This window comes from Saimiri boliviensis, chromosome 17 (assembly GCF_048565385.1).
Source record: "Saimiri boliviensis isolate mSaiBol1 chromosome 17, mSaiBol1.pri, whole genome shotgun sequence".
In the NCBI taxonomy this organism is placed as follows: domain Eukaryota; kingdom Metazoa; phylum Chordata; class Mammalia; order Primates; family Cebidae; genus Saimiri; species Saimiri boliviensis.
The window spans coordinates 14,345,624-14,367,430 of NC_133465.1; the positions used below are offsets into that span (position 1 = coordinate 14,345,624).

Genomic DNA, 21,807 nt, shown 5'->3' on the forward strand with positions numbered 1-21,807 from the left:
CTGTGTTCCCTGTCCCAATTCCAAATCTTTATGAGAGAAAATTTGATTGCTCTAGCATGGGCCTGATAATTCATCCCTGGTCCATTTCCTTGGGGCAAAGGAAAGGGTTGTGAGGACAGTTAAGCATTAGGGATGGGAGTGGGAGGACAGAAGTACCTAAGGCAAAGGGAAGGATCCAGGGCAGCTTCCACAGGACTTTACGGGGCACTTGGCCAGATGTGTATGTCGAGCTGTGGTTCTGCTTTTGTAACTTTCTAGCCATAATCCACCTCCCCAACTTACAACACACACGTTATGTCAAATTCTTTCTGTGTGTTATAATTAAAGCCGAAGAGATTCTTAACATTTACCAAGTCTTATATTTTGCTTCAGGGGTGTGTTTCCTAGTTCTGTTAAAATTCGAGTTTCTGTTTGTGTTCTCCTTGTTTTCAGAGAAGACAGAGATACAGACACCTTTAATCTGCCGTCTTTTATCAAACCTGCGGTCCTTCAGACTTACATTTTTCAGGTTTCTTAGGCCTTTTTTTTTTTTTTTAGTGACATCCTTTTTGCTGGTCTACCCTAATTTAATCTTTCTTAAGACTGTCAGGGCGCCTACTGTTACTTCTAAATATTTTAGAATCAAATAATTCTTTTCTTCAATTCATCAAAAATGTATTGATCCCCTGTAATGTACGAGCACCATCAGTTTTGATTTTATAATGCTCAAAGCTATATAATCTTGTGAAAACGCTAGCCACATGCATAAAATGCTTAACAGACAGCACAAGGCAGCTCATAAATAGGCGTTGAATGAAATGAATAGATCGGTACAAACAGGAAGTTCTCCAGAAAGTCAGACAAAGAAAAAGGACAGAGTGGACAGTGAAAGCTTCCTGTAGGCGAGGCCTGGACTGGGCCTTTCTTGTTATTTTCAAAGACATCTGTATTTTGATTATGTCTCTTTTAAATTATCTATTTTCCAGCTTGGTGACGCTGACAGGGAAATAATACATGTCAGCATTAGTTTTTCCAACTTAATGGATCAGATGAGAGTGATCCATAACATGTAAGCTTTAGGTGTGGGCTGTAAGCAGGAGAGATGGCACGATAAGAGCAGAGCCAAAGGTTATTCAGAGAGGATAAATTAAAACACTTGGAATCGGAGTCAGTCAATACCTGGTTTTGAAATGAATGATGAAGATGGAGTTTTAGAAATGAAATGAATGGATTGTTTAGTTGGCATTATTAACTTAAAGAACAGGGTTTAGCTTAAGTATTATAGGGATTTACAGGAGACATTTTTCAAATTTACTGAGGGTTTTACCAGTAAGCACTTAAGCAAATGTAAACATTTTGTGGGCTGCAGGGGAGCTGTGAATATTATTTATCATCCAGGCACCCTAGTCTAGTAGACGGGTACCCAGCCAGGCTAAAGCTCTGCAGAGTTTCTAAGGATTGTTATGATTAGTCTCTTGGTGTGTATATATTGCTAATGTAATAAGAACATAAACATTTTATAAGTATAGAAATTTCTTTTTTTAGTGTTAACCAGTGATTCGAAGTGTCAGGAAGAACAAATTTGACCTCAACCTAGTAATAGTAGTGTTAATGTAGAGAACTTGATTCTTAAAAAATACCTCTCTATTATGGACCATGGTATGAAGAGTTCACAAAAACTTTTTGTACATATTGTCATGCTTAGTTATTACAGTGGTTGAACAAGAGGAACGCTACTGGGATTTTCTGAAAGTTATACTTCTTTCTCTAATCATAAGAAAAAAGGAAGCATCTATGACTATTTTGAAGCATTGTGAGCTGTGACAGTAGTCCTAGGGATGAAGGATTCTCCTGTTCTCATCTCCCTTTTTATAACCAGAAAATACCCAGATATTCTAGTAAACATGAATATGAAGAGTCAACTGTCATAGTAACTTAGTCCATCACTTGTAACCAATTAAAACACATGTTTTAGGAATAAATATCTTTTACTAATAATCTAGGGTCATTTTGCCTAATGTCCCTTCGCTTTGATTATTCTCTTTTCACATAAGATGATGTGAGATGGGACACAATCAAATGCTGTTTTCATTGGTTGGTGTTACGTGAGTGGAAGTCTTAGGATAGTGTTCTCTCTTTTGCATGGTTTGTAAAGGTTCATTTGGGCATCATTCTTCAGTACAGAGAACATAAAGACAAATAGTGCAGAGTCACTGCACTAAAAAAATACAGCCTGATGGGATGGGCAGGCGTGGCAGCAGCTCATGCTAGCATAAAACTAACAAGTGCTGTGAGAGCCTGAGGGCAGATATGGAGACCAGCCTTGGGGAGAGACTCAGGAAGGCGAGAAGGGAGACAGCAAATGTTCTTGGAGGAGCTTTTTGACGTCTCAGCTGAGTCTTACAGGATGAGTAAGAACTGGCCATACAAAAGACGGAGAGAAGTATTTCAGGGGGCAAAGGGATCAATTCTAGGGCAGAGGGGCTAGATTCACAGTTAATTAGACCCCTTCACAGAACAGTTCAGACAGAGATGGCAAAATAATGGCCAATAGACCAAATCCTGAAGAGGCATTTTTTGTTCGGCCTGCTGTGCCAGCCTGGTCCTCGTAGATGTCTGTGTTTGTAAACACAGTCCCTGGCCAAAGGTCCTGTTCCCGAGGGGCAGGTAAGGAGATAGAGTCAGAGGTCAGCACTTACATCTCTGGGTAGCTGCATGTGCATGCAGCTCCCAGTCTCCAAAGCAGCAGAGATGGATAGTTTTATTTCCCAGCTTCATTCTTTATACGTTGTGTCTCATTAAAGCTTTTCAAAGACTCTTTAAAATTCATTGACCCTATTTTGTGTAGGTGAACAAAGCCTTTTATTTTTTTTAATAGAGTCCTATAAGTTAAAAGTAAGGGGGCAGATCAGAGAATTCAACTATGTGGCTCAATCAGGAGAAAGGAAAAGTATGTGTCTCTCGTGTGGCAGGCATTGGGTGTTACAGGAGCCAGGAGTAATGGAGGGATTCAGTAGGTGGTCCCTGCCCTCAAGGAATTGGAAAACCAGACTAAGAGATTGGACTACTATGCTGGAAACTCCATGGCTTGAGACAGTAGGAATCACTTCTTGAAAATTCCAGAGTCTTTATACAAATTACCTTTAATTGAGGCAAAGGTAGCAGTGAACCGAGATCGCACCATTGCACTACAGCCTGGGCAACAAGAGCAAAATCCTGCCTCAGAAAAAAACAAATCTGACTCTATCACTTAAAGGAAGCCGGGTACGGTGGCCCACACCTGTAATCCCAGTGCTTTGGGAGGCTGAGGCAGGCGGATCACCTGAGGTCAGGAGTTCGAGACAAGCCTGGCCAACATGGTGAAACCGCATCTCTACTAAAAATATAAAAACCAGCTGGACATGGTGCATGGTGGCACACACCTGTAATCCCAGCTACTCTGGAGGCAGAGGCAGGAGAATCGTTTGAACCCGGGAGGCAGAGGTTGCAGTGAGCCAAGATCGTGCCATTGCACTCCAGCCTGGGGGACAAGAGTGAGACTTGGTCTCAAAAAAAAAAAGAAAAAGAAAAAGAAAAATTGTCTTTTAAGCTGAATTGGTGTAGCATAATTCAGGGGTCACCATTGTGCTCCCCTCTAAATTAGAAGGCTGAATCTCAGTGGACAAAAAAGGGGAAGATTCATTTTGGTTTTTTTTTTGTTTTTTATTTTGTTTTGTTTTTTGTTTTTTTTTCAGGCAATCTTTCTTCTGTTCCTTCTAGATTAATAAGATTCTTTCAGTCAGTTTTCAGAACTCATTCAGCTTCGATCTGGTTTGTTTTCTTTCTTGAAAAAAATGTATTAATATCTACCACAGTCTCTGAGCCAAACATCATGTTGCATGCCTATAATCGCAGCTACTCAGGAGGCTGAGGTGGGAGAACCACTTGACGCCAAGTGTTTGAGCAGTTTTTAGAGATGGGACCCCATTTATTAAAAAAAATAATAAGGAAAGAAAGGTGTCTGTGTGTGAAACCACAGTCTCCATGTTCTGAATATAATTATGCGAAATATATTTTTTTCTTCTGTTCCTCGTGTTTCTTTTAAACATGTTTAAAACTTAATTTTCTTTCAAAATAGGTTTTGTTTTCTCATTTTCTTCACAATTTCCTTAAGTTCTGGATTTACATCAGTCGTCTGCCACTCTACAGTATCTATAACTTGAGACATGTTCAGAAATAGAAACTCCTAAATAAGATTCTGGGGAGACATTTTCAAAACAGTTTTCTGTAGAGATTTTCTCTAAAAACTCATTTCCAAGCTTCAATGTGGGATATATCCAGGAAATTAAAGTTAAATTGTCTTGGTTTGATTAAGGTTTTCTATTTTCTTTTGTTTTTGAAGAAAGGATATTTTATTTTGTAATTTCAAAATCATTTATTCTGGAAGAATGACCAAGAAGTATGAAATTAATTTTTGTCTAAGCTAATTACCCGCAGAGCTGCTCAAAATATAAACTTTCTTGACTTAACATTTCATAGGCTTCTCTGAGACATTACTTAACAGAAAGGCCACATTTTTCCAGGAAGTTATTTAAAAGTCAGGTAATTTAAATTACATTTATTAAGTGCAATAAATAGGCACCAAATTAAAGCTGTATCTCTCTTCTTTGTTCTTAATTTCTGTGGAAAATTATACTTTCATAGAGTTATGTAAGGACTGATGTTTAGTAAACAAAACAATGTTATATTTAAAAGGAGAAAAAAATAATTCATAGAAATGTGTGGACCAATTTTCCCCCTCTCTGAGTCTATCAGTTTCTTTTCTACAGTAGCCTTGGGCAGGAAAGGCAGAGATAGAAAAATCCCAAGGAGTGATGCTCAGTAGAAAGACATCTTAATTTAAAATGTAATTCAGTTTTGTATATGAGTTTTGAAATAAATCATCATTCAACCCTCAGCATGAACCATCAACCTATTTGCATGCATGAGTGAATGAATATAAAAGAATTTTTTTGTTCAAGAAAATTACTATCTTTTTCTGCCCACCCCCTATCAAATAATGCTGTTTTTCTTATTCATACATTTATTCTGTGTTGTTGAAAATTAGAACTTTTCTGCAATATTATCACACCCTGTTCCACTCTGTTTCGGATTGTTCCTATATAAATTCAATCCAGCAAGAATCACTCACAGAGATGTTAATTCCTCTGTTCTTAATAAAAGTGCATTACAGCTACTATTGCAGAGATGCAAGAGCACCAACATTTAAAAAAAGTGTTTTGTATGTGATCAATCTAGTTTTTCCCAATGCTGGTTTACTTTTTGTAATTTGGTATAATAAAATTAAATTCTAAGTAAGATTAAAATTGAAAATATAAGTAGTGGTTTATTCATAAGTCTTTATAAGCCTGAAAAAATAAATCAGGGGAAATAATTTATGGCAAGTTTATCAGCCCCTCCCTTCAGCTCCATTTAAATAGATCTTTCCTATTTGAATTATTCTGTCTTATTTCATCTGTTCTTTCTTGTAGCTGATTTTGCAATTGGAGAGTTCATAGTACTTGCGTGTATTTGTTTAAGGTCTGTCTTCCTTTCTAGACTAAAACCTCCTGTTTGGTTCACTATTGTACAGCCACACTTAGCATAGTGGCTGTCTAGGCAATGAGAAATTTTAATGAATGGATGAATGAAAGAACAAGTCAGCACTATGCACTCATTTAACAAGCACTTTTTAAGTGCTTTATTTACATCATTGTATTTAATTCTTAAAGAACAACTCTGTAAAGTATCTCTCATCTTACAGATGAAGAATCTAAGGCCAACAGATTAAATAATTTGCTCAAGATCATACAGCTAAGCAGGTCGAAACCCTGCTTTCCCTATTGTCTTTTTTTATTGAGCCTTTTTACCTAAGCAAGTTCGACTTGCCACTGAAAGAGCCCTAATGCACCCTTTCAGTTGAGGAAGCCAAGGACCAGAGAGGTTAAATAAGTTGCTCACTTGTAAATAACTAGTTAACATCAGGGTCAGAACTAGAATGTGGACCACCTGATCCTACTCAGCATGCTTAGTTATGCTACCATCAGGAAACCAGAATATAACACTAATAATAAAGAATATTAACATATTTTAAAAACATATTTCTTATGAAAATATCCCAACAGAGGGAATAGTAGAGAGTACAGTGGACCCTCCTCATGCTCATGTTCTAGAATCAACGATTTTCAAGATTTATGTCACACTTGCTCCATCTTGCCCTTTAAGTACTTTTAATGATCAAAACACTTGTAGCTGTATGATTAAATTCAAACAAAGCAGATAGTGCAAGCAGGTCAGAAGTCTAAGGATATATCCAAAGTTCCTCTGCTAATTGATAAAAGAGCTAGTTCACAGCCCTCAGTTCTTCTGCTAGAACATGTCAAGAGGCATATAATGAAAGACAACTGAAAGTGGGTGACCTATCTAGTCCAGCCACAGTCAGCACTGGAGTTGAGCGGCTTATGTTGGCTCAGCATATATATCTTGGCCAGATGCGGACCAGCATCACATTGCTATTGGTATAGTAGTTACCAAATCTCAGAGAGCTTCCAGACTACAGGGATTACTAACAAGTTCCCAGGTGATGCTGATGGTCCAGGAGCCACACTTAAAATCATGGTGAGGGGAGCACTACACACTGGTGTCCGTTGGGGGGAAGTAGGGGAGGGACAGTGGAGGTTGGGGAGTTGGGGAGAGATAGCATGGGGAGAAATGCCAGATATAGGTGAAGGGGAGAAAGGCAGCAAACCACACTGCCACGTGTGTACCTATGCAACAATCTTGCATGTTCTTCACATGTACCCCAAAACCTCAAATGCAATAAAAAAATAAAACAAATTAAAATTAAAATTTTTTAAAAAATCATGGTGTGAAGGATCTACCTGGAAATTCCAATGGGGCCCTCTTTCCCAAGGTAACTCATCGCAGGGAAGGCCAAGGAGGCCAGCTTAGCCTTCCTTTCTCCTCCTCATCTTGCTTCTAGAAACCAGATGTCAGAGTAACACTTGAACTGGAAGTAAACTGCTAAGGAATTTAAATGATAAAAAGGAGTAATAGGACCAATTTTAAAAATTAAATATTGAATAAATTATGAAAAGATAAATAACTCAGGTGTGTATGTGTGTGTGCCTCCAGGTTTGGGATACTTTCCAAAACCTATCTAGGAATAGAAAGAGCAGATGATTTTTTTAAATCACAGGCTGAATGGTATGATTAGGAGAAAGAGTATATAGAGTAATGACCTAAAATAGCAAGAAATCAGTCCTTGACATAATAGTGTTTGTAGTCTCTAAAATGTAGCTCTGACCACATTTTATGAGAACTAAGGCAGAAAATCATAGTTTTGTTTAACTGAGATGAAACTGAACACTCTTTTGTAACCTTTTTCTAAAAGATAGGTCTCTTGATTAAAACAGCTAAACTTCAACGACTTGAATATTACCATGATACTTAAAGATTTCATCGTAAATCAAACTTAATAACCCACATATCATTTGATGTAGTCTCTCTTTATTCCAAAATTATTATTATTGCTTGTCCTCTTCCTACTTCTAGTTCCAAAAAGAGTCCTTCACTTTTTTTAACTGATGTCTCATTGTATACAAATATTCTAAACAAAATCCTGTAGTTAGTTACTCCTTTATTTTACTTTTTTCCTCTGCCTTATTTCAAACAAGAGTTCAAGTAACTTGCAAAGATATGTAAAATGTGACAAAATAGTCCAGAAAAAGAAGACTAAGGACAGACAAAGTAGAGCCAAGAATAATAGAACTCAAAGTGCAAACCATGATCATCCTCGTGTCATTCGGCCAAAGAACCGTTCAGTGGATGAGGAGGGCCCGCTCTCTCCTGGTCCAATGTGCGCCACCAATGCCTTTTAGGAAATCTGGAAGATAGATTAAAGATACAAGCTAGCTGAAGGCTGCTTCTCTCAACGAAGCATTTGATAAAAATTATGTGATGGTGTGCTGACGATTCTTCTTCCCTTAAAATGCCTAACTTGAGCCTCTTTTGTGAGGTGAATTACACAGATGCTTGTCTTTTTCTGACTATCACATGGCAGGCAGAGTAATCTTTCTGAAAAGCAGATCTGATCATTTTCTTCCGCTTTTTAAAAACTAGAGCACTTCATTGGGTCTGCATTTGCCTAGAGGTCTCTGTATGTGGTCTTTCTAATTTCTGTGCTCCCTGGACACCTCCCACTCTCACTCTGCACTCCAGATATGTGGAACATAAACTTGCCATTCTTCTTCCCTTTGGCCTTCTCACATGCTGTTCCTATTGCCTGCAACTCCCCTCTCCATCCTTCCCGCCCATCTCTCACCCATCCATCAGGTCTCAGTTTAAACATCACTTCTTCCTAGAAACATGCCCTATCTACCACCCAGCATACACTAGGTTAGGTGCCCCTGACTGCCCTGTGTTCCCTACTGTGACACACACGCTTGCCTTTGCCCGCTGAATTGGCCACCACTACAGCATCAGCGCCCCCAGGACAAGGTCTTGCTCACCATATTACATCCAGTGGTTTTGATTTCAGGGAATGCAGTATTAGGCTATTTGCACAATGGAGTAAACTGAAGGTGCTTTTAAGCCCACAGGAGGCTACTTCCAGGTGATGGCATCCCAACCCAAGACTCCAGCCACCCACCCCAGGCCCTCAGCAGACGCAGGAAAGCAGAGTCTCAGCAAGTTGTATCACACCAGTGTGCCTCACATACAGTTGGGAGACTCTGGGTTAGACTGATGAGCCAAAAAGCGAGCCTGAATATAGGTCCTGTTTCTAAGTTATTTTACTTGCTGTGAGTCTCAGTTTCTCATTGCTAAAATGAGATAATGCTATCTCAATAGAATGTTTGATTTGTTAATTTTAAGGGTTTTTTTTTTTAAAGAAACTCAATACTGTTTTTTAATCTGTCCTATTGGCACATTTTGTTTTTGTTTTGCTTTGTTTTTAATGCCACACCCAGTGTTGATACAGATTCTAGAAGAAGGTGCTCTCATATACTGCTGGTGGAACTGTAAACTGGTGCAAACTCTCTGGAGTACAGCCTGGCAATACATGACAAAATCCCTAAAATGTGCATATCATGTGACTGAGCATTTTCACATCTAGGAATTTATCTTCAGAATTTCTCCCAAGTGGAGCTGTGAACAAAAGTCTACCCATAGATATTCATCCCAACATGCGTTCTGATTTTTAAAAATGGAAAAATACTGAATGTCTTTTTAAAAGTATATTGGTTGAATTAATTGTGGTATATCCAAAGAATAAGCTACTCTGTATTATAAGTATTAATGATGATGATGTAACAAATATATTTAATAGCCTAGGGAAATTATTAAGATATATTGAAATAAAGCGGGGAATAAAACCACAATTTAGCATATCCTCAATTTTTTTAAATAGCTACATCATTAGACAAAGGCTGGGATGATATCAACTAGTATGTTTCTCTGAATAAGTCATGAGGAATTTGTTCTTTGTGATTTTCTGGAGTTGCCAATTTTCTGAACTGTATGTGTATATTACTTTTGTTACACGTGTTTTAGGAAATATGAAACATAACAGGAAAATAAATTTCACACAGTATGCATTTGGAGTACCTTTGCCCATAACACAAGAAAGCTCCGAAGTCCAGTGATTCAGTGCTCTCGTGCCAGAAGGAGATGTGTTCCTTCAGGTACCTGGATGCTGAGAGTGATCATGGCATCCTGGGTAAACAGCTTCATTTTTGTTTGCATGGTTTGTCAACTTACCCAGTTTTCATTCATGCCCTTGTGCACATTTATTTAAACACCAGAATTGAGCCTCAAGATTTTCTGTGATTTCAACAAAGGTCAGAAACTAAACTTCCACATAAAATTGCCTATCTCAATAAATTAAATTCATGTGTGCTTTTCTAAAAGGGCTTTTTATAACACTAATACCTTTGAATCCAACTGGCTTCTGCAGAACTTGGAGAAGGAATGAACAACCTTCTTTTTTTTTAACACAAGGGCCAATTCAGGGAAAATAAAAATGTTTATCAGCCACATTTTTCTCCCACCCAAACTAAAGCTGGTTTTTTAGAGTGTCATAGAAAAAAAAAAAAAATCCGTTCTTATAAGCTATAAATTACCTTATTGGAAGAAGAATAACGTTATAATATGTATACTGCTTTTTAGCCATCTGAAGTTTCCTTTCTGGGTATGTGGAAGGCGTAACAACACAGAGGTATCTTTGTAATCTTTCATCTGGAAAATCATATTGTGTGCCATATTGGGAAGGTAGATGGTCCCAGGACATATGATATATGAGGGAACTTCAAAAAGTTTATGGAAAAAAACAGAATCAAAAGATAAAAATGTAAAACTTATTTCTCAACCTAATCTTCATCAAGGTCAAGACACTTTCATAAGCAATGATACCAGCAATGTAGTCTATCTGTAAGGAAGTGACAGTCCTGGGAATTTAACATGTCACAGCCTTCTTTTTTACATTATTAACTGAAGAGAAATGGATGCCCTTTAAAGACTTAAGATTAGGAAGCAAAAAAAAGTCAAAAGGAGCCAAATCAGGACTTTGAAGTGGATGCCTAATGATTTCCCATCAAAATGCGCACAAGGTTGCCAGTGTTTGATGGGAAGAATGAGCAGGAGCATTTTTGTGATAGAGAAGGACTCTGGGGAAGCTTTCCCAGTCATTTTCTGCTAAAGCTCTGCTTTTTTTTTTTTTTACAAACAGCCTCATAATAAGTAGATGTTATTGTTCTTTAGCCCTCTGGAAAGGAATCAAGCAAAATGCCTTCAGCATCCCAAGAAACTATTGGATGAGCTTTGCTCTTCATCTGTTCACTTTTTCTTTGACTGGACCACTCCCACCCTTGGTAGCCATTGTTTTGATTGTCTTTGTTTTCAGGATTGTAGTGGTAAAGCCATGTTTCACCTCCTGCTACATATTCATTTTCATCTTCCTTTTCGAAGAAATGCTTCAGGATCTTGATTCCATTTGTTTACATTTTCCGTTGAAAGCCCTGCTCTTGTCTGCGGCCAATCTGGGTACAACGGTTTTGGCACTCACTGAGTGGAAAGTTAGCCGAACTGTAATTTTTCAATCAGAATTGTGAGAACTAAACCAACTGAGTTGTCTATGGTATTGGTTTGGTTGTTGTTTCTTTCTACTGTTAACCGTTGGTCCACTTAAATTAGGGCACGAAAAAGATTGATTTTTCTCCTCATAAATTGATATGGATGGTCTGCAGCGGTTGACTTTAGTCTTCAACATCATCTGTTCTTAAAAAAGTTAACCATTTGTAAACTGCTGATTTGGGGGGGCATTGTCCCCATAAACTTCTTGTAAAGCATCAGTGATTTCACTATTCTTCCATCCAAGCGTTAGCCGAGATGTGATATTTGTTCTTGATTCTGTTTTAGCAGAATTCATGTTGTTTTGATAAGGGCTATTTTCTAGATCCTGTTCAGACATGTTATAATAAATTAGTATGAGTTTATTTTGATGTAAAAAAATGGTTAAGTCTATGTATAGTCTTTTCACAATGTGCATTCTCCATGAACTTTTTGAAGCCCCCTTAGAGAAATCTGTTGCAGCAGCTGGTGAGAGATACAGTTGAGGAACAAATAGGAAACCGAGGGAAGGGAGAGATAGAGAAGGAATGTGTGTGGTCCACTCCATCAGGATGCTTGGCTTTGAAGAGTGTCAAGGAAGCAAGACGGGTATTGCCTTGGGGTAAATACAAAGAAAGTAATTTATTTGATGCAGGAGGTTAATAGACAGTAGAGATAGGAGATAAAAGACAGATTAGGGAGGAGATTAAATAAAAACAAAAGTGGAGGGTTTATCTTTAAAAGAGATGAAGATAGCCTCTTCAGAAATGGGAAAAAGAAAGTAAATCTGAGGGTGTTTGTCACTATTGTGTAAGAGAGCAGGGCATCTGTTAAGGTGTATTGGGAGTTAGAGTGAAGCTGGAGCCTTGAGAAGTCAGGATAGGAGTTAAAATTGTCACTATAAGGAATGAAAATGGAAATCAACCCTGTCTAAGCCCCAGCACTGTTAAGCCATCTCCTTGAAATGCGGTCAGTTAGTATGAGTGTAGGGCTTTCCCAGCAGGAGCAGAGACTAGGTTTTTGAGCAGATCCAGGGTGGGAATGTTGGATGGACAAGGCAGAATGAATTATTAATGGTGCTTGAGTGAGTGTTGTGGAAGTAACTAACCACAGGGTTCAAAAGAGATGGCCCAGGTCCAGGTGGGTGGAAATGCACCCTCAGGGCAGAATGTGCACTCGGAAGTCTCTCAGCTGTAGTTTATGGTTCTTCTGTCACAAGCACCTTGACAGCAACATATGCCTTGTATTTTCTCATTTTCCATCAAAATTCCCATTCAGTTGGGTCACTCTTTGGGCACAGTGGCCACAGGCCTGGGAGGAAAGAGTCAGTGCTGGTCCCCATAGCGGAATGGTAGGGTGGTAGCCAGAATTCTCCATCAAGTCACTTCTAGCATTCATATTCTGTTGCCCTGACTTCACTCACCCTGACTTCACTCAGTACTGTAGTTCCAGCTGCTGGGCTCTGCCCTGGCCCCCTCCCGGCTGAATTCTACAAGTTAGTCTTTTTCCTAGAGGGGCCATCTCATAGACCCAGGGCTTCTCTCCTGCCATGGGAACACTGCAGCCCTGTGCATAGAAGGGTATCATCTCACATGTGTGCACGTCGGGTAAAGACTGCCTCTTCAGGGAGTTGGCTGTTTTTAAAACCAGAGCACCCTAGAAGCTGCACACTGGTGGCTCTTGCTTCCCAAGAAGCACGTTGTGGAGTCTTTAATCGGGCAGGGTCACTGAACACTACACAAACATAGCTTACTCACAAGTGGAATTATGCCTTCTGCAAGGAGAGGGCAGGCTTGAGTAACCTCCTTAGGTTTCTCAAGAAAGAATAAACAAACATGCATATAAGCAGGAACTAGTAGATCCAATTTATCTAGACTCTCAAAACGTCTTTCACCAGATTCCATACAAAGTCTACTTTTAGAATTAGGCTCTTTGGAGAAACAGACTTGTGACAATGATTATCATTGTAGAGTTTTAGTTGGTGGGCTTCATTTACATAAATAACATTGTGTGACCTCCCCTTGAAAATTCTGTGTCCATAAGTCAAGTTACGACACTGGCACTGTACAACGGCCACCTGGTGTTTGCTGTTGTTGGGAACTGGTAGCATGCTGAGCCTGTAGTTCCTTAAAACATGATAATGATGGCAATGGGAAGGCACACCATTGCTACTCATTATCATGAATTCAGTGACGTTTCAATAAAGTATAAATAAGGGGGGAGAACTGCTTCCAGAATTCAGGTGCTATTTTCTGCCCAAATCTTCCAATATTGTGTTGTAAGTGGTTTGTTCATGACTAAATAGAAAATGGAACACTATGCAGAGGAGGCATTTTCTCAGTCTTCACTTCAACTCTAAGAGAAAGAGATGATCATTTCTCTTGTAGAGAGGAGTAAGTGAAACCTAGCCATCCTATAGCCAGGAAGGGACAGAACCAGTGTGAATCCAGAACACTGTAACCCTGACTCTCTTCACCACTTTACTGTCCGCTAGCAAAATCAAGAGCAGTCAGAGCTCCCACAAACATATTCAAGTTTGTTTCATAGAGAGGATTCCCCATATCCAGGAAGAAGCCAGACCAGTACTGACTGCCCCTACTGGCCAGGTGGATTATTTGCACTTTGTCAGTGCCCATTCTAGGTGGTGTGATTGAGTTAAGGTGAAGATGGTCACTCCATGTTCTCTGTTCTTTTCCAGCCCATTGTTAGCTGTGTCTTTTGCCACTTGCTGTGCTGTTCCCGGAGTTGCCATTCTGACCTGGGGGGTGAATCCACTCACAGGAGCCCTGGGGCTCTTCAACATTTTCCTGTATACCTGCTGCTACACACCACTGAAGAGGATCAGCATTGCTAACACATGGGTCGGAGCCGTGGTTGGAGCCATCCCGCCTGTCATGGGCTGGACAGCGGCCACAGGCAGCCTCGATGCTGGTAAGTGTCCCGCGATAAGCACATGAGCACACTCTGGTCAAGGAGGCATTTCCTTCTCGAGCTGTAGCACTTGGTTCAATTCCATTTCATCCCACACTGATTCTTTTGGCAAATGTGCTGATGTGGCAGACTGAAATTCTGCGAACACAGAGTAAAGGGAGACTGTGTCATCCTGGCTGGCGGGTGGACATGACATATACTTTCCCTTGTGGGGAACGCCTGGGAGAAAACGAAGCAGTGCTGCCCGCCTGTGACTACAGGTGGATAAAAGAAAGTGCCTGAAGCCACCATGAAAATCACAGACCAAGCTAGGACTAACCAATTCATGGGGTAGGGAGAAGGCATCTGGACCTGGCCTCTTTGGCTAGCTCTGGAGTCTTCTAGAACTGGGTCATGTTCCCCTCTTATGAAAGGGCTGATTATTTTCATGAGTTTCTCATTTATTTTTACATGATTTGCTTAAATTGTTCATGCTGTCTACAATAAAACCATTGAACGATTTCTACATTTCTTGGTGGTATGTCACATCTAAATTTGTGGGGTGAAAATAGCTCATTTTTACCATCTATAAGGGAAGTTTCACAGTCTAATTAGTCAAGTAATTAGTGTTTTTTGACCGACACTTAGGAAGGAAGTGGTGAGGTTTCCTGCAATATATGTAAGTACATATTTTTCACATGAGAGATCAAAAGGCAGTTGACCATAAACGGTTACCCTTTAAGCCACATTTCTGAAACTTTTCATAAAAGCTCTTACACTCCGATTTGGCAAGCTTACAAATGCGATTACACCTTCACCATGATTGTCTCTTAGAATGGTTTTAATATCCTGTAAAGGTCGGATTTTAATGAATCTGCAAGTATAATATTCTAAAACTTATGTGCTTGTGTATTCTCTGATAAACCTAAAACCATAGCCTCATCCACGTGGGAGGCAGCGTCAGCAAAGCTGGGGCAAGCAGGGACACTGGTGGGGGAGAGCGCAACCCACCACCTATGAGCTTCTCGTCCTTCGCAGCTGAACTCAGCCTCTTTCTGCCACAGTCTCCTCACCTCCTGCATGGGGCTAATAATCTTCTCCCTTCATGGAGTCATTGTGAGGATGAAATGAGTTGTTATTTGTAAAGTGCTGGACTATGGCGAGAGCTCAATTTGGGATCCGTATGCTATTGTTATCATTCAGGAATCCTCCTTCGTACAGTGGAGGGACTGGCAGAGATCAGGAAAGGGAAGATTTTGTTTGGTTTATAAACTGAGCCATGCAGCCTTGTCCTCTGGCTGTTATTTTGAAGACTTAGGAGCCTGCAGGTCTGGTGGGAAAGAGTTCTGGGGTCCATTTGTGAGGTTTGCATTGGGTGAGGGAAGCGAGGGTTTAAAGCCTGGACTTGGCATCCCTGGGCTAGATGACATCTGCGTATTCACTCTGGTTTGTAGTTGACAGTTACAGAGCATACCTGCAGACCACCAACCCCCCCACACCCGCTTACGTTCCTTCTTAGTTCCACCTGGAGCTCACTTGATTTGACCCGAACCCCTTTTCCCCCACAACCCAGCTGTCCTCTTCCCTCTTATTCCCCTCAAAATCTTTATAGCGATTGTGTAGACATTTGAGGTGGAGGCCATGAAAGAAAACCCGGTACTTCCTAGGCTCTGCATGGGTAGTGTCCCCCTTGCTCAAGGGTGTAGCTCCACTTGAGCACTCGGGTCCCTGCACTGAGGCACCTGCCTGTCTGATGGAGACACTCTATGTCCTGGCAGGAGTGCCTGAACCCTATTCAGCTTCCACAAGCCTGGCACAAAGGAACAAGACACCTCTATCTGGGATGTCCCAGACAGGGCCAGAGTCAGGGCCGAGTATTACAGCCCTAGGCACTGGTATGACAGGAGACTTTTATGGGCCGGTCAGTCCAAATCCATGCAGGGTCCTAGGGCCAGGTTCTTGCTGAAGGTCAGAGGCCCCTATCATACTCCCAGGTGGTTTCCTCCTGAAGAAGTCCCGGTATATGCAGGCTGGAGTAGCCTCCCCAGAGGCTAGAGAAAAAGCTTTGCAGAAGTCCTCACTTAGGAGTGCACATTCAGGCAAGAGCCGTTATTTGTTTAGGGATAGTCTGGATTTGGCTAAACTGCTCATAGTCATATTTAAGATAATTTTTTTAATGTTGATTATAGTCTTTCTATAATACAAATTTAATTTTTTGTGTACAAACTCATTCATGATGGACAGCAAAGGGCAGCTCGTCCCTTGTTTAGGTAACAGGATGAAAGTACATATTTGTCTTGGAAAATGAGACCCCTTATCTACCCGAACAGAACCTGGTATAAATCAGAGCAGTCCGAAAGACATGTATAACCACAAAGAGACATTCCCTTGGCAGCTTTTGAGTTTGACCTCTATTACAGTATATCCTTATTCTTTAAATCTTAAAGATGCATTATGGGGCACATAGTACAGGCCTTCCTGTAGCAGCAACAACATGACTTCCTGGCCTAGCATCCGAATTTATAGCAGATCAGATCATATGCTTAAAGCCTTGTCAAGATTATGCAGAAAGAATGCTACTACTTTACATAATGCTTTAAACTACTTCAAAAAAGTTTCCAAACATTAATTTGATAGAACCAACTTGAGATAAGTAGCAAATACTTCATTGAATGAACAAATCCATGAATATAGGTACCTTCCATTTTAAGGGTGACAGAATCTAAGAGAATGTATTTTTTAAAAGATTTTTATTTCTGGGATTTTAGGAACTGGGTTGAATATAGTTTTATATTACTTAGTCATCTTCTAGAATCATACTGTCTAGTATGGTAGCCACTAGGCCCAAGTGGCTATTTAAATTTAAATTTATAGTAGATAAACTTTAAAATTCAGCTACCCAGTCCCAGTAGCCATATTTCAAATGCCGAAAGCCACATGTACCTAGTAGCTACCCTGTCAACAGCACAGATGTAGAATTTTTCCACTATTGTAGAATGTTAACTTAGACCATACTGCCTCAGTGGAAAGGTGGACATCCTTATGAATCTGTATTTCATCATCCTCACATTAATATGTTCTTTAAATAATGAGACTGTACCTGTGGTCCCACTGAAGTCTAAAACAGTGGTTTCAAAATTTAGGGCACATGATAATCACCTGGATTGCTTGCTCACACACAGATTCCTGGGCCTTACTCCTGGAACTTATGATTCACGGGGCTGAGATGGGGTTTGAGAATTTTTCTTTCTAACAAGTTTATAGGTGCTGCCGATGCCCCTGGTCCAGGAAACACACTTTAAGGACCACCAATTTGCAAAGACGGAACCAGAAAGAGCTCTGGCCATTAGAACATCTTGAAAATACCTAGAGATTAGGGCATGGGCAGATGGTATTATTTGAGATGTACTAATGGTATCATTTATATTATTCACAGAGGGGATATCTCTCATCTGGGGGTTCTTATTTGAGGGGGTATGTATAGTTATAAAGAGCCCTTCTGAGAAAAATTGGCAAAAATAGTTTCCCCTCTTCTGTGGTATTGCCAAGCATGTAATCTTTGAGCCACCAAAGATGGATCACCACCTTTGTAAACTGGTCCCCGTAATTGCTTTGTCATGCAAGTATCAACTGGGGACCTACTGTTTGCCAGGTATTGAGAGACACAGACATAACTGAAACCCAGTGAGTATCCTCAGGAAATCATGTCTCAGGGTCTTTGGGGAGAGGCAGGCAGGTAACCAAACGAATGGGTAATCTAAGAGCTTTAGCAGGGTATCTTCAGAGGGCTGTGGGCTCTCTTAACCTCCCCCAAACTGGTCCCAGGCGACTTTGGAGAAGCAAGACTGCAGAATCAAGTCATGACCAGTTAACTTGAGGAGGAAGTATGCTTTCCAGGAAGAGGGAAGACCCCATACAAAGGCTTACAGGCCCGAACGCCACTGCAATGCAGAGTAGGGTAGGGACTTGGGCTAGGATGAGCCACCTGCAGAGGAGCTCATACCTCATTCAGTGGCGATAAAGACCCACTGGAGCTTGAGGCAGCCTAACAGCAGGGTCATACTTTTAGGGTCATCTAACGATGTGCTGCAGGTTCTCCATGGTATTGGAAAGTCAGTGCACTGCAGAGGCCCGCCTTTCCTGTCCTCCCAAGCATGTGTGCATCCTCTCACCTCCTACCTCCTCCCTCCCACTTCCTTCTCTCTCCACTTGGGCCCCACCTACCCTAGACCTGCCCACTCCCACACTCTCTCTGCCCTCCCTAATTAACGTTTTGCAGTTTAAGTAGTGAAGCGTCAATCTGATTATCCTCTGAAGGAGCAACTTGTTAACACAGTGACTCTCCAAGTGGGGAAATGGATGAAAGATACACGTCTGAAGGGAGGCAGGTATTCCCTTCTGAACCAGGACATTGAATACCCAGCACCAACCCTTTAGTCACCCAGTCACCTTGACTGTGGATACGTTTGCAAAAGCCCTTCCTGGGACTCAGTAGATGGTAGTCAAGATGGAGAGGAAGCAGCTTAGCCAAGATTTGAAATGGAAATCCTGAAGCCTCGTGTAATTGAAGGCCCAGCCAACCATCTAATGGGGAGGAGAGCCGTTTAAAGATTAGTAGCTGTAGAAAACACTGTGCATTTGAGGCAGCCCATGGGTCAGAGTGCTCCACCCAGCAAGGACATGCAGCATGGCAGGAAGTACCTTTTCCCCTTCTTGCTGTCTGGATCATTCTGTGGCTTTTGTGGTGAATATGGGCCAGATTAAGAAGCACCGAAGAGATTGTGACCTCCTCTCCTCCTGCGAAAACATACAACATAAAATAACTATAGGGACGTTCCGTGGGATTCTGATTGGTTTTTTCCCTCACAACTACTTTGACTTTTTAAAAATCAGACAGTGTAAAAGAACTTCTAATTGTTCTAGATGCCCGGTGAGAGGTGTGGGCCCCACGCATGTGTGTGGTCCATCCGCTTCGGGGGAATCCAGCATGGGGCGAGTGAGGGAGGATGAGGGGTGAAGAGAATGGGGTAGATTAGCACACGGACGTTGTACAAACTAAGCAAACGTGAATGGTTCTTGATGTTTGCTATTTTATAACTGCACAATGAACTGTAAGCAGCTCAGCTTTTCTCCCCATCACAGTGCCAGCAGCTTTCAGTCCAATGCTTGCTACAGAGAGTGCTGTGGCACAAAGCACGGGCCCGGCCCAGAGAACCCTCCTTAGGGTGGTTCTGTCAGAACTCTGCAGCCCAGCTGCTTCTGTGCACCGGAAATAGCCTCATTTTACAAAGTCCTTCTGTCTATAAAGGTAATCATTATAATGGGATTTTACTTATGTCCATTTCCCTCTGAGCCTCAGAGTTAGGCCTTTTCCTCTCACCTGCCTAATTACCTTGCCTTAGTTTTTCTTTTTTTTTTTTATTAAGCCTAACTGCTGTTAGCAGGAAACATTAAAAATGCTTCCTAGCTAAAATTCAGGAACAGCAGAATGAGAGGGTTGCTTTCTGGCCCCTGGTCTAGCCAGCTTGTTGTCACAGGAACTGCAGCACGTGGTTGGATTCTGCACACGGGGAATGGCAATGACAGAAGTGACCTGCTGAAGCCCCGGTGAAGGAGCCCTCTCTGAGGAGGTGGAGGAGGGAGGGGACTGCAGATAAGTGCCCTGCCGACATTCCAGCTGCAAGCAGGCCTGGAGCCACAGGCATTAGGCCTCTCCACAGTGTTTATCTCCAGAGACTATTAGTGTATCTCAGCGGCTTGGGTTAAATCTCCTCCCCCTCCTTCTTGCCAAAGCCAGTTCTTTTCATCACTTCCACATCTTAGAAAGGTTCAGATTCTTTTTCCTCATTTTCCTAAAAATTTGAATAAATTCCATGTTTGTGAAGCTTATGGATTGATTGGGCCTCTGTAATGACCATCTTGTAGAGTGGATTTGTCAGTTGTCTTTGGCTTGTAATTCAAATGTGTGTTAAGCATTAATTATGTCAGCCAACATTTAGTTGCAAATGAGGACTTAGAAATGGGCTCTTATCAGGAAGTGACATTTGGCAGATGGATGGTTTTAGTAACAAAAAGAATGAGATTTTTGACCCTCAGCTGGTAAACTACAAAATGTTCAATGCTGTTTCACTTTATTTACCTCCCTTATTCCTGGATGAGAAAGTAGAGTCGGAGTGAATTCATTCACTCACTCATTCAACAAATATTTATTGAGGGCTTACTAAGTACCAGGTACTGTTTAACCCAAGCACTTAACGATTTCCTTTATAATGCTGCCTCAGTTTGAAACTAAGCTTGAAAATGAGTATCTGTGTCTGTGTTCACTTTGTAAGATTTTACCCTAACTAGCCTTAGCGTTCCACGTTAAGTTATACTAGCCTTGGAGCTCCAGCTTAAGCTAAATGGTATTTTTAAAGACAAAATAAACAAGGAACATTTTCATGGGAATATTAGCAGACAATATTTCAAACACTATATTCTCTTGAAAGGCCAAAAGAAAGAGCTATGAAAGAACATGCTAGAAATACTTTGCAAGCCCCCAGATTTGGTGGCAGAATTGGAGGCAAACTTTGGTACTAAGGGCATTGAGGTCTTATCAATCATACTGTGTTGACCATAATTGATCACAAGCTTTTCGGGAGCTGGGCCAGTGCCTTCCTGAATGAATGATAGGTGATGCTGTGGTAGGCCAGCCTCTGGTGGGCATGGTGCTTGGGTCAGAGTGCGCAAGTAACCATATTCTTCAATGAATTAATTAATACTTAAGTGATAAAGATGGAAAGACTTTTCAACATGAGCTAAAGGAGTAGAAAGCATTTGAATTTCTGAGAGAATTCACGGATGCTTGAAACATCCTTCCAGGGAAATGGCAACAAGAGAAAAGGAGGAGCACTGTTTTCAGAGTCAGAGCTGTGTGCTTCCTTTACTCCTGTCTTTCTCTTTAAGTGAAGGCTGCCCATGACACTGCCTGGAGGGCGGCAGTGCACAGTGAGGTGAGGGAGAGAATCCAACTCTCTCCCACCCACCGCGCCTCTCCATTATTCCTAAGCTACTTGCAAAGAATTCTTCAAGGGCAAACAGTTATTGCCCACTCTATTTCCTATTTTCAGGGGACTTTTAATCTTTCCTTTTGTCGCCTGTGCAGTTGATAAACTGGCCCCACATCCTCTTCCCTTTATCTGCAGCGCCACAGAAGTCCATTGCACTGTTGAGGCTGATCTGTTTCACAAGCTCCTTTGTGTTACCCCTCAAAAGAAAGGCTTTGAAATCTGTGACCATGAAGCTCTGGGTTTGGCTTTGCTTCCCCAGCTAGCCCCCAGTCTACATAACCACATAACCCTGAAAGCACAAGTATAACCCGTCATGGAGCAGACGCGCTACCGTGGGCCACATCAGAGAGGAGCCTATTGTACGGTGAGGGACGACCTCCCAAACCCAGCACCAAGGTTCACTGGAGCTAGGGTTCTTTATCCTTTGCAAGGCCATGCGTGGATGGTGAGTGACAATGGGTTTGGGGGTGGCGGGGTGGGAAGGTGCTCACTGGGCAGTCAGACACAGAAAGCAAGCTGAAACTGAAGAACTCCATTCCACAAGGAATTCCTGAGAGTCAGAGCTCCAGCTTGAGGATTTTTGTCTCCATTCCATTCAAATATCATTTAGCAGGAATCACCTTAATTTTGTTAGCATAGTGATGGAGGTGTGCCGTGGACAAGAGCATTTCTGGACAGTGGGCAGAGGTGGAAATGATTGCGATTCTCCTCCAGTCTGTATGTTGTAGAATGTTTAATAGATGTT

The 21,807-nt window shown here is 41.2% G+C and overlaps 1 protein-coding gene across 1 annotated transcript in view; it reads left to right on the forward strand.

Moving 5' to 3' along the window:
* Window positions 1-21,807, forward strand: part of COX10 (cytochrome c oxidase assembly factor heme A:farnesyltransferase COX10) — a 132,045-nt gene that overhangs the window by 101,678 nt on the left and 8,560 nt on the right. Inside the window, exon 6 of the mRNA XM_003929258.4 lies at window positions 13,802-14,034. Within this exon, the coding sequence (XP_003929307.1) occupies window positions 13,802-14,034 (233 nt within the window). The remainder of the gene's footprint in view (window positions 1-13,801; window positions 14,035-21,807) is intronic.